The 15,212-nt window shown below is 44.6% G+C and overlaps 1 protein-coding gene across 1 annotated transcript in view; it reads left to right on the top strand.

Moving 5' to 3' along the window:
- Positions 1 to 15,212, top strand: part of Shc4 (SHC adaptor protein 4) — a 97,507-nt gene that overhangs the window by 59,319 nt on the left and 22,976 nt on the right. Inside the window, 2 exon segments of the mRNA XM_028858262.2 lie at positions 3,743 to 3,796; positions 6,781 to 6,832. Of these exon segments, the coding sequence (XP_028714095.1) occupies positions 3,743 to 3,796; positions 6,781 to 6,832 (106 nt within the window).

Genomic DNA, 15,212 nt, shown 5'->3' with positions numbered 1-15,212 from the left:
TGCGTGCGTGCGCAGGCCAGTGGGCATGCGTGGTGCGCGTGCCGGGAGAGGGGGGAAAGCTCGGGACACGTGCGCGGCCGAGGAGGCGGGCGTGGCGCGCGTGCCGGCCTGGCGCGCGTGCGCAGGCGAGTAAGGCGGCCTGGCGCGCGGTGGGCGTGGTGCGCGTGCGCGAGCTCTATGCCGGGACAACACTCCATTCCCCCCACCAAACCCCCCTCCCAGGACCCCTCCCCCACCCCCGGCTCTGGACCGGGCTCCGGAAGCTGCTGCTGGGTCTGGACCTTGCCCCCCTGCAGCCCGGCTCTAAATTCCTTGTCGCAGTTGTCACGTCGCTGCAAGCCGGAGAGCCCTGGGCTTCAGGGACAGACAGCCCCCCACCACCACCACCACCCTGTCTCTCCAGCATCCCGTGATCAGGGTGCCCGCTAGCGAGCATCATTTCAAAGGCCGTGTCGCCGTGTAGCTGTGTGTGTGTGAAAATTTGCTTTCCATGTGTGTTGTTGTGTGAATGACCGTGAATTTGGCCGTGGTGTGTGTGTGTGTGTGTGTGTGTGTTGTGTGTGTGTGTGTGTGTGTGTGTGTGGTGTGTGTGTGTGTGTGTGTGTTGTGTGTGTGTGTGGTGTGTTTTTGTGTGTGTGTGTGTTGTTTGTGTGTGTTCCCGCTTGTGCGCATTCATACACAATGGGGAAACGGAAGCCACTTTTCCTAGGACCAGGAAAGGTGGATCATAGGCTATGCATATTTTAAATAAACACAAGTAATAACGCTCCAGTTTCCCTACAGACTTAAGCTGCAGTGTTTGAGAATATCCACACCCTTGTCATCTGTTGTTGTATTGAATTAATAAAATTAAACTTCAGTTTTATCCATTTGTTCTCTTTTATGTGTATGGGTGTTTTGCCTGCGTGTAATGTCCACGTGTCATGTGTGTGCATCACCTGCGGAGACCAGAAGAGGCTGTTGATCTTCTGGAAATGAGGTCACAGTTGTGCACGGTCCCTGTGGCTGCTGGAACTCGAACTCTAATCCTTTGTGTGAGCAGTTGATGCTGTTTATTGCTGAGCCAGCTCGCCAGCCCTGATTGTATCTTTATAATCCTCCCATGACTTTAATTTTTTAGAGGACGGTTATCTTTCAATAGGTATAGGGAACGTTTGCTTTCTTTTAATGCATTAACGGGCCTTGCTTTATGTTTATTTTGCTGATTTGAAGGAATTCTTTGAAAATGTATGAATACTGTTTTTAATTTTACACATATATTCTTTGAGTCTGTATGCTGGATGAGTCTTATATAAAACTTCAAAAAATTAGTTTTTATGTAATCAAATAAGTTCTCTCTCCCTCCCCCCCCCTTTGTACTATTAAGATGGTTTTTCCAACTTTGGTAATATGCCTTGCTACCTTACAAGGTAAACCTTGTCCACTTGTTTGAAAAAAAAATACCCTGGCTGTTTTTTCATAGTTATTGTTCAATATACATTTTTTAAAAGCAGCTTGACAAGCTACACTGACTGGTAGAATTTCTAATAGAATTTCATGCTATTTGTAAATTAGTTTAGGGGACAATCATTGACATCTTCATAATAATATCGCCTTCATATCCATAAAGTGATAAATAAATATATATATATATACATATATATATATCTTTTTACTTAAGCAGATTTAAATTTTATTCTTTGAGGGTTTCGTACATTTATACAATGACATATGATCTCATTCATTCCCCATTTCCGCCCACCAACTCCCCTCAGGCCTCCCAACATGTCATATCCCCTCCAAAATTAATATCCCCTTTTTTGTTTTGTTTTTTAATGACCCACTTAGTGCTGCCCATCTGTGCTTGAATGTGGGTCCATTCATTGGAGAATGGGCACCTCACCAGTAACCATCCCTCCAAAGAAGAATGGCTCTTCTCCCAGAAACTATCCTCGCTAATGGCTCCTCACTTAGGCATCTGGCCTTGAGAGCACTTCCCTACCAATGCTGGAATTTGGGCTAGCTTGATCTCATGCAGGAATTGTGAGGATAACCACAGCTGCTGTGAATTCCTGGGGGCAATGGCCCTGTCATGTCCAGAAGACAGCATTTCACACCTCTCCCCTCTATCCTCTGACCGGTACATAATTTTTACCTTCTCTTCTGCCAAAGGTCATTTTTTATACCCTTCAATGATATTTTCCCTAAAGTGTTACATGATTCTTACTGGTTTTATATTTGGGCATATTTGTATGAAATCTTCTTTTGCCCATTAAATGCAGTTATTCTGATGAACAATTATTGATATATGATCTCTGCATGTTGATTTTGTTCTTACTGAAATATTTATACAGAAAAGTGCCCAAGTAATGTGTGTGGTTTAATTATCACAAACTGAATGTATTTGTTCACCTACTAACCAGAAGAAAAAGGAGCCATTTGTGAACCCCAGAAAATCACTTTCCCTTTTCTTGTGCCTTGTGAATAAGCACTGAACAGACTTTAAGCAAATACTTCAATAAAATCTTTGCTGTTGTTCATAAATTAAACGATGCATTAATTTACTTTGTCTTTGACTCTTTTTTCTAACCTCACAAACATGTCGTTACGGTGTAAGTAGTCTACTATTGGAGTATCACAACAGTCACCTTGGGAATGCTTCTACTTCAGGGCTGTTTTAAATGGTCATTTATTTCCCGAGAACCCATTTTGTTGCACGTATTTCTTCAATTCTCTTTGGATGCCTGTCTAGGAGCAGATGTGTTGGCTGTCTTGTATGTCCAGGTCGCAGGTTCTGCCACACCATTCTGCCATCAGGATTCATCCGTAGTTGCACTGTTGGTATTTTGATGAACCTTTAAAATTAATACTAATTAACCCCTACAAATCAGCTATTGTACTGCATTGTATTGTATTGGTTTTCCAAACACAAACAAATTAATATCTCAAATAAAACAATAATGTTGGGCTCATTAATTTGGCAGGTTATATTTCACGTTAGAAATCTTTACATTTTAAAATTGTTTTTAGATTTATTTCAGTTTTATTTGTGTGGGTGTTTTGCTTATCCGTATGTTTGTGTACTATGTGCATGCTTGGTGCTCCAATGGAGCCTCTGGAACCAGAGTTACACATGGTTGTGAGCCAACGTGTGGGTGTGGGAGTGGAACCTGGGTCCTTAAACACTGATCAACCTGTCCAGTCCCATGTTAGAAGTCTTAATATTAGTTTGACTGGATACATGGTAGTGAATGAACAAAACAAAAGTAAGCATAAATAGGAAAAAAATAATAGAAATATAAGGGGAAGTGGGGGAAAGTTCTGTTTAAAATGATGAAACACATGTTCCCACCGGTTATTTTTTTTTTTTCTGTTTTTAACTCTCAGCTCTTAGTTTTTCCAGATGGAAAATTTCATATTCCGGCAGGCTTTGCCCATGTGACAGCAAAGATGGCCCCTAGAAATCTTAGGCCAGTATGGTCCTTAGTGGAAGAGAGAGCTGCTCTCATTCCTACTGTCTATCTCAGTTCCTCCCACAAAACACCGATGGGCTAATGAGAGATTATTCAGGGCTTGGGGAAATAGTTTAGTGGTAGAGCAAATGCTTTGGATACACAAAACTTTGACTTCAACCCCTATACTAAAAAACAACAAAAAGGGTTTAGAATGTAGGCAGAGTGGTTTCTAAAGGGACCCTAAGCTAATGGAGACAGAGCAAATACATTATAGCATTATACATGTTTAATTTGTTTTTGTTTTCCAGATTATTGCAAAGCATCAAATGCAATCAATTTCATTTGCCTCTGGAGGGGACCCTGTAAGTACGGATTCATAGAAGTTCTTTTTGTGACTCCTAAGAACTCCCATATACAGAATGTTAACTGTTACATGTCTTTTTCCAGATATTGCAATTTGTTAAACGCTATATGTCTCAGGTAGAAAACAAAACAGAACAAAACTCTTTGGGCAAATGTTTCCTGTGTCTGGATTTTAAAAGCTAAGGCTTTACTAGAAAGACTGCTAGCACTCTGTCGTGTTAGTTATCGTCTGATAACTTTTTTGTTGTTAACATTGAAGTTGTGAGAGGTGTGTGTGTCCTATGTGTATTGCCATTCCTCTTCCAGAATCATCCCAAGAGCATTCTAAGCAAACTACCAGTTGGATTTAATACATGATGGGAATCCCATTCACCATCATTGCTGTCAGCCAAGGCCACTAAGTCCGATCTATATGACCATCCAGATTTGCAAAAGCCTATGGAGGGAGAATTTGCAGATCCTCTCTATCAGGAGGCTGTGTAGTGTTCACTCCCCACATGTTGTGCAGGGTTTCTCTCCAAGACTGCTTTTCAGATGTCATTCCTTGTTTATGGATCAGAGTCTTTAGAGAGGGGCTCTACACATGGTTAATTAATTGTTGATCCATTAACAGGGCATGCAGGATGGCTTTTGCTTCATGATGAGCCCAGGGGTATATTTATACTCTATTCAATTTCGTAATTTGTCCTCAACTATGAAACCAAAAGTTGGATATCAGAGAGAGAGAGAGAGAGAGAGAGAGAGAGAGAGAGAGAGAGAGCAGTGAGTCTAGATGGTAGAATATTGGTGCTTTCTCTTCTCCTAGCCCATTAGATTTATCAGGACTCAGGCACTTTTTAAAGAGACTTACTATTTACGATGTACTTTAAAAAATAATGATTGGTGTTTGTCCTGAATTGACCCTGTTCAAGGTTCCAGGTTGCTGTCATGTTAGGGCTGGTGCACAGACCCTCATTTACTCTACATCCAACATGATTTGTTATTGTTCTTCAGAACTGTAAGGCTTTCCATCCTGTCTTCAGATAGCTTCCAAGCTTTAAATTCATTCAAGTATTGTTCTTGCCAAATCAAACCATCCGCAGCCACTGTGGGAAAACTTGCACATCTCTGCTCTGAAAAATCCACTGGCTTGGGTTTTAAATGATGATCTGACTCTATCCTCAGCGTTGACATTAGGGACCCCCCCTCCCAGCCAATGATGTTTTACCCTCTTGTCAGGAAAGCAGTGTAGGCTGGTGGTAAGCATCAGAGTCAAGTAGATTGGAGGTACTAACTTTTCTAAGGTTTGGGGTCTTCCTTTACAAGGCAGGGACAGTGCCTGCCACCTTAGTGTTGCAAGAGTCAAGTGAGATGATGCACAAGCAGGGTACGCGCTCACAGAGAGAATTTATATCCACATCTGCTTTAGGATGCCCCCCGAGTGTCCTACTTCAGTGGACTACCTAACTGGGCACGGGAAAGGTGAGGCTGAGCGAGAAGTCCCCATGTGGTCCAGCATTGTCATCTGTTTTCTACCAATTTTTCTCCAATTTTCAAAAATGTGGATCACTCTTCCTAACCTGTGATGTCTGCTCGCCTTCACATTTATTCTTTCTCAGAGAGCCTTGGTCTGCCTAGTAACTGTTCCGGCAGCTCTTGCAAATGCTTCTACAGCCACCATATTTTCTCTATTTTGAAAACATGGCACAGATTTTTGAAAAGTTGCAGTTATTTCCTGATATTTGTTCTTTCCATTTAACTGTTCTGCACTGTCTCCCAGATATTTACAGTCATAGAATTTTAAAACTATTAGAAAGTGGGAGAGCATTTGGAAGATGATGAGCCAGGCGGGAGTGGTCTCAGGGCTTCTCAGGTCGTCAGTGCCCCCGAGTCTAAGAAAACACAGAGCAAAGCGCACAGATAGGACCTCACTGATTTAGAAGCCACTTCCACGCATCTTTCTCTTTGCTGGAGACATCATCTACTTAGGTGTGTGCTATTTTTAAAAATGACTTAAGACAGTTCTGCTGACTCTGAGATCTGCTTCCTGCGTGATTCATTGTGGTTGTTAAGTGGCTATCCTGAAGGGCATTACCAACATGGCTTTTACTTCCTCCGGGTAGACTGCACGTTCCCTCTAGAGACCTACTTTAAACTCCAAAATGGCATTGTAGGTATTTTTCCCTCCGAGAATTAAGATAATGAAAGCATATTTAATTATTAAGATCTTACCATTCATCAGCTTACTGTTTTCAATAAAAGCTGGAAATTCCAAGCACCCTTTTGCTTGTCTTTATGAAGTCAGCAACATACCTCTTTTTGAACTTAAGTTATTCCTAGGTTCTCTGCTTGAAAACCATTTGCCCATCTATTGATGAAATAATTTGTATTTTTGCAGTACTATTCTGGAAGCTAGCTTGCATCATGCACATGCAAGCGACTTCTGATCGACTCATTTTCTGATACACATGAGTCTGCTCTACACAGGCCAGTCTGGATGCTACATCCCAGCTGCCGCTAGCTACGTGGCTGTACAGTTTTGTGCACATTTCAACCCAGCTCGGGGAGGCAGTTCCTAGACAGTTTTAAAGAACTTCTCAGTTGTGCTCTCTTTTATTTTTAATGATACAATCTGCCTCTGAATTTTCAGTCTTCACACCCTCCCGCTGAGGACCAGAAAATGCAGATTTAATTGTTAAACTCTACAGAGTATATCACAGACCCCTTTTGAGGTCGCCTGAGACTATTGAAAAAGACAGATAGAATGATTCACAACAGCAGCAAAATTACAGTTATGAAGCAGCAATGAAAATAATTTTATGGTTGGGGTCACCACAACCTGAGGCACTGTATTAAAGGGCCGCAGCATTAGGAAGGGTGAGCACCACTGCCTTAAAGAAAGCTATGACTAAGTGTTTGCCTCAGTGCTGGGCCCTAAGGAAGTTTTGTCTGCCAGTGGTTGAAGTTCATTACTTTTAAATGCAATTGTTTCTCTTTTTAATAGGATACCACAGACTATGTTGCCTATGTAGCTAAAGATCCAGTCAACCAACGAGGTATGGAAAAGTAACTTCCAGTTTTTCATTAAGAACTGTTAAGTGTCAACTGTAAAAGCCGATGGTTTATCTCTAATGCACACAGTAATGAATGTCACACAGAGTAATGGTATACCGTCACTGTAGTGTGATATTGAAGGAGTCTAAGAAAACTGTAAATTTGAATTGGAAATGAATAATCCTACCAGCAGAGAAAATTGGAAAAATTCACAGGCAGTATTTAAAGCTCAATCACTTGAAAGATTCACAAGCTAAAAAGCTTATGTATTTACATACTCAGAAAAGAAGCTTTTTGTTATGGTAGCAGGGCTCCCATATCTCTGGATGATAAAGAAATTGCTCATGAAACTCAATGAAGCAATGGTGTGTGTGTATGTGTGTGTGTGTGTGTGTGTGTGTGTGTGTGTGTGTCCCTATGCACTTGCTGCTGAAGAGCCTGGAATGTTACTTTGAATTAGAGTATGGCTTCTTTTTTTGAGAGAAGCCTGGTCTTGAACTCACCATGTTGCTAAGGGTAACTTTGAACTTCTGATCCTCCTGCTTTCACCTCCTGAGTGAGATTATAGGCATGCATCATCATGCCCAGCTTTCTGCAGTGCTGGGGCTAGAACTCGGGGGTTGGTGGGTGCTAGGCAAGTCCTGCTCTCCTTTAGGTCTCAGCTCCAATGTTTCTTTCGAGGCCTTCGACTGACAGCATCTCCTGCCTCTAGTCACATGCTCCCGACCCCTACCATGACACTGTATTTCTCTTCCTATGAACAAGCCACACTTCATTACTTGCTTTCCTCACATATTTGTTGAATGTTTCGTGTCTTCTTTCTATCAGGCTGAGATCTCCACGGAGGCAGGGACCTATCTCTCTCACTGTTGTTTCTCAGACACTCTTCACAATGGCTCAGACATAAGTGATGCTCAGAAACTGTGATTTGAATGACTTAGTGGAAGAGCTGAGTCAATGTCTCATCCCAGGGTATAAGAAGGATGCCGAAGAAATGCATCTTCTGGCCATGCTTTGCGTTAAAGGCCTGGGGTTCCTTAGAAAATTGAACCTCTCTGGACAGATGTGGTTAATCCTGTTTCTCATCCTTAACCTGGGACATCCAGACTCTTCTTAGAGATGGGTTTAGGCCAGTTCCCCTTAAGTAGAAACTGTGAGTTGGAGACTACTTCCCCAATAGTGATGGGATTTGCCTCCAAGTAACTGATTAAATTACCATGGAGTGATATTTGGGAACTGAAAGATGGACATGTCCATGGCATATTGGGAAGCACGTTGTAGAGTACATATGGATGAAGGAAAACGCTCTACCAGGGCAGATAGGAAAGAGCTAATAATAAGTCTTGATCCCATGAGTAGATGGATAGAGGTGCTGTTTGAAAGCAGAGGTCTAGAAAGACTGATCTGGCAGGCTGTAGGAGGTGCATTTAGGGAGAAACTTGAAGCCATGGAAGCAGTATGATTGTCAGAGTGAAATTGTGAGAAGCAGCCATCAGCACAGAGCTTGGCACAGAGTAGATGCCTGGGAACTGCTTGCCAAGAAGGACATAGTCCTGAGGAGGTAGAAAGAGCAGGTGACAGACACTCCAGTCCATTGACACTGAGTCGCTCTGAGCAGCATCATGTTGAGTGGATGATGGCCAGAGAAGAGTCAGGAAATGAAGGAGCAGAGCACAGGAAAAGCTTCCAGCAAAGAGCGACGGACTAACTGCTTGCTGTACTTGGGAAGTCCTCTGAATAACATTTGTTTCTTACCACAAAAAGTACAGATGAGGAAGGAGGATCACTGCCCAGATGAGATCAGACTGAGCTATGTATGCACTGTGCTCCAGGCCAGTCTGAGACCCTGATACCCCGTTAAAAAGAGGATAAAGAACAGCATCTGGAATACAGATGTGGATTCACTTTGGCATCTCTCACTGTCTTAGTTTGTTTTCTGTCGCTGTGATCAAGTACCCTACCAGAGCAACTTAAGGGAGAAAGGGTTTATTCTGGCTCACTGTTTAAGGGTAGCTGTCAAGGCAGGGAATTCAAGATATCATGAGCCTCAAACACCAAGTCACGTCACATCCATCATCAGGAAGCAGTGAAAGGCGAACACATGCTTGCTGCTCAGTTCCCTGTCTCTCTATATACCGTCCAGGACCCCAGCCTGGGAATGGCGCCACCCATAGTGGGTGGATCTTCCCATCTCACTTACTACAATCAAAGTAATTCCTTACAGGATGCCCAGAAGCCACCTGCCAGGTGGTTCTGCATTTTATCGAGTTGATAGCTGACATGAACATCAAAGTCAATGGCTATCTGCAGACACGTTGTTGCCTTTGATTTTGAGTCAACTGTAGTGAGGGTTCAAAGTTCAGAGTTAGGTGATGAGGGTGAAGGCCATGTAATTGCAAATCGTTCTTCTTCATTAATTAAGTGGAACAAGCAGAAAACATTATGATACAGCGTGCTCGTGCAGAATGCTCCTTCTAGGCTGAGTGGCTCAGTAGAGCTGGGCTGCATGAAGGGAGCCCACAGCTAGTGGCATGCGGGCTTTAAGAAGGTATCTCTTGAGCATTGTTGACCAAGCTCATGGAGGGGTTTTCAGAAGCAAACAGTTGGCCGGGCAGTGGTGGCGCACGCCTTTAATCCCAACACTCGGGAGGCAGAGACAGGTGGATCTTTGTGAGTTCGAGGCCAGCCTGGTCTACAGAGCGAGTTCCAGGACAGGGACCAAGACTACACAGAGAAACCCTGTCTCGAAAAACAAACAGTAATATGGAAGTGTAAGCCAAATAAACCCTTTTCTCTCCAACTTGCGTTTTGGTCACCATGTTTTGTCACAGCAATAGAAACCCTAACTAAGACGAGGTGGGCGAGAAGAGAGGAAGACAGGATGAGGAAACAAGAGCCAGCTGCAGGGGCAGGCTTGGGAAAACGAGAACTTCTTAGCTGAGAGGAAGATCACCAACAGAGGAATCCAGAATGGAGAGGACGGGGGCTCTCAGAGAGTGGGGAAGTCAGAGGAGACCTGACTTGGGGAGAAGGGGAGGAAGTCGGATAAAATGGCCGACTTAGGAGGAGTAGCCCTTTGTCCTGGAAAAGACACGGGGATGGTCACCCCCTGAGAGGTAGGGGCTGAAGGGAAGAGAGCACCACTCAGTCCAGCAGAGAGCAGACAGACCAGGCGGCCTTAGAAAGGCAGGAGCATGGGCAAGGGTGAGGAGGAAGTATGGCTGGCCGGAAGTGGAGGTGGGCACAGGAGAACAGGCTTCCTGCTAATAATCCTCCGTGTGCCGCCCCGGATACCTAGTTCAACTTTGACATCCAGATCAAGCTATTACCACATTTTCCTATCTTGGCTAGGGCCCTTTCATGAACTCTTCAGTTTATGAAAGGCCTTCTTTGTAGAGAAGGCAAGTTCCAGTCAAAACGTCAGTGGCAAGGCCAGCCTTCTCCTGTAGTGGCTGGGAGAAGTCCGTGCTGTCCTCAGCTCTCCAAAGTTGTGGCAGGCTAAGGAGGTTTGTCTCAACTGAGTCTGAAAAGAGCCCCCCCCCCCCCCCCCCCCCCCCCCCCGTTTACCTGGACTAGTTGTGTATAGGAAAGCCATGGGCTGAATACTGAAGGAGAATTGTAAAACCAAAGCCCTTGCCAAAGAAAACCAACCTAAATGGACCCGCTAACTTATATCTGTGGTTAGAAAGTACACAGGCCGTGAATCTCCTGTTCACAGGTCTGTGAATCTACTGTTCTTTTGAGTCAGTTGCTTCAGAAGGCTTGTACTGCATTTGCGTCCCACAGCGCCATCTGGTGGATGAACTGAGCCACTGACCTATGGACTGTATCGTTTACAAGATCTAATTCTAGACAAATGTTGGTCTTTATGAAAAACAAACACATGGCTACCTGAGAGTGGTGGTGCACCCCTTTAATATCAGCACTGAGGAGTCAGAGGCAGGTGGATCTCTGTGAGTGGAGGCCAGCCTGGTCTACAGAGTGAGTTCCAGGACAGCCAGGGGTGTGGAGTGAGATCCTAGAGGAGGTGTGTCACAGGGATGGGCTTTGAAGTTTCAGAAGCTCACATCGTTCTCAGTTCTCCCTCTGCCTCATGCTGTGGATCAAGATGCAATCTCTCAGCTAACTGTATCATTGCCAAGCCTGCCTCCCTGCTGCCACACTCCTAGCCTTGAGGGTCACAGATTCATCCTCTGAGGAACTTAAAGAAACAAAACCTTTTTTGTTTGTTTATTGTTTGTTTGTTTTTTCGAGACAGGGTTTCTCTGTGTAACAGCCCTGACTGATGTGGACTCGCTCTGTGGACCAGGCTGGCCTCGAACTCACTGAGGTCCGTCTGCCTCTGCCTCCCGAGTGCTGCGATCAAAGGCGTGCACCACCACGGCTGGGCTCCTATGACTTTCTAACTCTTACTGATATACATAGGCAGAACTGTGGACTTGGCAAAGAAACCAGGTCTGCACTAATTCCAGGTGTGGACAGTAAAGCTCAGACTGCCACGGCTATTTTGATGTCACCAAGAGTCACTCTCTGCTTGGGAATATGGAACTTCTTATGTGTTCATCTTTCTTCCTTTGCCTGGTGGCTGCAGAGGGGGCGGATCCGGAGCAAGCATTCTAGCTTGGCATTTTTGTATATGATTCGAAGTCTACTCCTGTGCTGCTGGCCTGTGATCAAACTAAAAGAGACAGTTCACAGAGTAGCACTGTCAGAATAGGGGTGTTTCCCAAGGGGAGGCTGGGTGTGGCACCCGTCCAGGGCCAGCCTGCCATCCAGTGCCATTTTCATGGACAGAGACAGGTGCCCTTGCTCCCCCCCACCCCATTTTTCTTTTCTTTCTTTTCTTTATTCTATTCAGTCTTCTTAAAAAGTAATAGGCCTGCAACAGGGTTATCAAAGCAAAGCAGAAAATCATTTGGGAGAATCTGCCTCTGGACAGACAAAACCCAAATCTCCAGGCATTCAAGTCAGAGAAGTTGGGAAAAACAAAACAAAACAAACAAACAAACAAAAAACCCCAGAGCATCTTAGAGTATGCTCAAGTGGCTAAGAATGTATCTTAGTTAAGTGAAGAGACACCATGACCACAGCAACTCTCATAAAGAAAACATTCAATTGTGGTGGCTCTCTTACAGTTTCAGAGGTTCAGTCCATCATCATGACAGGGAACATGGCAGCACGCAGACAGATGTAGTACTGCAGTAGCTGAAAGTCCTCATCTTGCAGGCAACAGGAAATCAACTGACAGTCACAATGAGGGAAATCTGAGCAAAAGAGACCTTGAAGCCTGCGCCCACAGTGACAGACTTCCTCCAACAAGACCACACCCACTTCAACAAGACCACACCCACTTCAACAAGACCACACCCACCCCAACAAGACCACACCCACCCGACAAGACCACACCCACCCCAACAAGACCACACCTACTCCAATAAGACCACACCCACTCTGACAAAGACCACACCCACTCCGACAAGGCCACACCTCCTAATAGTGCCACTCCCTTTGGGAGCCACCCAAAACCACCACAGGATGGTAATTGGCTTTAATTCTTCCTGTGTGCTCCCCTTGCTCGTCCTGTTCCTTAGAGAGCTTAAGCTACTATGAACAAGAAAAGCCAGACTTCCTTTAAAGTAGGCCGATCGCCCACCCTATTGTCCTTGCAAGTGAGGACCTCACCATGGAGTAGTGTCATAATTACTTTTCTGTTGCTGTGACAAACACCACAACTACAGCATCTTATGAAGGATTTATAGTTTCAGAGGGTGAGCCCATGATCCTCATGGTGGGAAGCGTGGCATCAAGCAGGCGGGCCTGGCACTGGAGCAGTAGCTGAGAGCTCAAATTTTCATCCACCAGCACATAACAGAGAGCACACTGGGATGGCAAGGGCTTTTGAAACCTCAAAGCCCACCCCCAGTGGGACACCTCCCCTAACAAGGCCACACTTCCTAATCCTTCCCAAAGAGTTCCATCACCTCAGCACCAATCGTTAAAGCACACGGGCTTGCGGGGCCATTCTCACTCAGGCCACACAAGCAGCATGTCCAGGGTTACCCACATGATGGCGTGACTGGAATTGGAACTCGGCTCGAAATCTTTTTCACAGAGAGAGCACTTCCAGTTTCTCCTCCTCTACTTCTCTCAGCAGAAGCCAGTGTTGACTGTTTACTTATTTGTGCTGGAATCTCCTGCCTCTCTCTCTGTCTTCCTGAGTTTTACCTCTTGACATCTTCTCAACGGAAGGAAAAAAGTTACAATTGTTGGTTCTACTTTGGTATCATTCTCATTTTGATTTCTTTCTTTCTTTTTTTTTTTTTTTCGAGACAGGGTTTCTCTGTGTAGCTTTGCGCCTTTCCCTGGAACTCACTTGGTAGTCCAGGTTGGCCTTGAACTCACAGAGATCCGCCTGCCTCTGCCTCCCAGTGCTGGGATTAAAGGCGTGCGCCACCACTGCCGCCCGGCCGAGAACACACCTCTAAGGGTACTTGGCACTTCTCAGTATATGAGACTACCTGCAGGGAGAGACTTTTCTTTCGTCAAGCAATCAAAGCAAATATCTATCACTCAGTTCTTACTTCAGTAAATTCCACAACTGTTTCTCACAACAGTGAGATTGATGTGATGAACCAAATATTCATTCAGTAAATATTCTTAAAACCACTTCTATGTGTTTTTTACCCTGGCAAGTTCCAGTAGAGAAAAATATAGGGGCAATATAAAATGACAGTCTCAAGAGAGACAAAACATTTTCTGTTTGTAGAAGTGATGTGAATTTAAAGATAGTTTGAGTTTTCAAAAATTATAATTAGCTCCTGTCTGTTTCAGGATCTGAGAGCACATTCCTTCTGAAGGTGTTCAGAGACATAAATCTTTTCAATAAAGGTGTGGAAAGATAAATATGTGTTTTCTCTCAATTGTGGGTACCGAGATTCTCTACTGATACATAAAACCTTTACACATGTACACATATCCAAATACCTGTGCACGCGTGCACATACACACACACAGGACATGAAGGCAAAGGGAGTCTGAGGGAAGGGATGAGACCTGGAGAGGAACAGAAAAGGGAAGAGGAATGCATGACTATGGTCAAGTTACACGATGCACTTGAAAGACGTGATATGAAACCCAATACTACGCACAATGAATACACACTGCTAAAAACCCTGAAAGAGATTCGGATACAATGTACAAGTTAGTAAAATCATTCGTCCAAAAGTCAGGTTAATTCTGGATGAGACTCTGGGAGATCCCTTGGGTTGTTGTCAAGCTGAAGAAACCCTGTTACAGAGCCTATTATCAGTCCCTGTCAGCCCTGAGGGTTCTGTCAGGGGTGTGGATGGCTTTCTACAGTCACATAGCTGATGTCTCTCCCGAGACTCAGGCCGCAGGTGAGAACTGTTAAGGTCTCACACAAGCAGGCCTCCTCCTTCCTCAGATTCCCTTGTGATGAATTTGTTCCAGTGACAGAGTCACAATAAGGAACGTCCCAATGGTTTCCCCAGTGCTTCGTCTAATTCCCTGTGCGCTCTCTTTGGCCTCCCCCGCCTTTCTGACTCTAAGAAAATAATAGCTCACTTAAAACAGCAACAACAGTCTCACATATATTGAACTACTATTAAACTTACCTTCATGCCTCTATTCTTTAAAGTATCCAAATATCCTGCTTTGTTATCTTTTATTTCTCCTATCTTTGTTAACCTTCTTGTTATTATTGCTTCTGTCTATATATTATCCCAAGTATTCTTCCTAGCCATCCTTAGAAAACTTCAGTCAATTAACTCTCCATATTGCAAGGCCCTCAGCATGGCACCACACTCTAACCAAGTCAAGAATGACATTCCAGCTGGGTACCATTGATGCAGTTTCAGCACCTGGGCATGGAGGCAAGGAAGATCAGGAGTTCTAGGTTAGCTACAGAGAGGGGGTAGCTAGCCTGGGCTACGTGAGACAAGAAGAAGGCAGTTGCATATGGCAACAAAGCAGCAACCAATTTATTAATGGTGACATGCTGTTAACTGCCTCTACCTTGTTTATTTAACATGTGAAAATTAGCCTAGGTAGCTGCTTCTGTGAGAATACATCCAGTGAACCTGTCAGTGTCTGGCAATGACACTGTCTCCAAATCCGGAATTTCAGTCTTACTGCAGAGTTCTTCGGAGGGGTTTCAGTGAGGCTCCCCATCTGCGTCCCTGGTTAACGGCAACAACGACAGGGCGAAGGGTGGGTGGAGGAAGGCTCTCCCCATCTGGGTCCTGACAGCCGCTCATTTAGGGGATAGGTTTGGCAATTCCTCTTTGCTCCTGACTTCTGTGATCTACCACACAACACGAGGCCTCAAACCCGTGTGACTGCTTCCGGTGTGACTGCTGCGCT

Source organism: Peromyscus leucopus, chromosome 4 (assembly GCF_004664715.2).
Source record: "Peromyscus leucopus breed LL Stock chromosome 4, UCI_PerLeu_2.1, whole genome shotgun sequence".
Classification (NCBI taxonomy): domain Eukaryota; kingdom Metazoa; phylum Chordata; class Mammalia; order Rodentia; family Cricetidae; genus Peromyscus; species Peromyscus leucopus.
The sequence above is the reverse complement of the archived record's forward strand: the minus strand, read 5'-3'. Positions and strand labels throughout refer to the sequence as shown.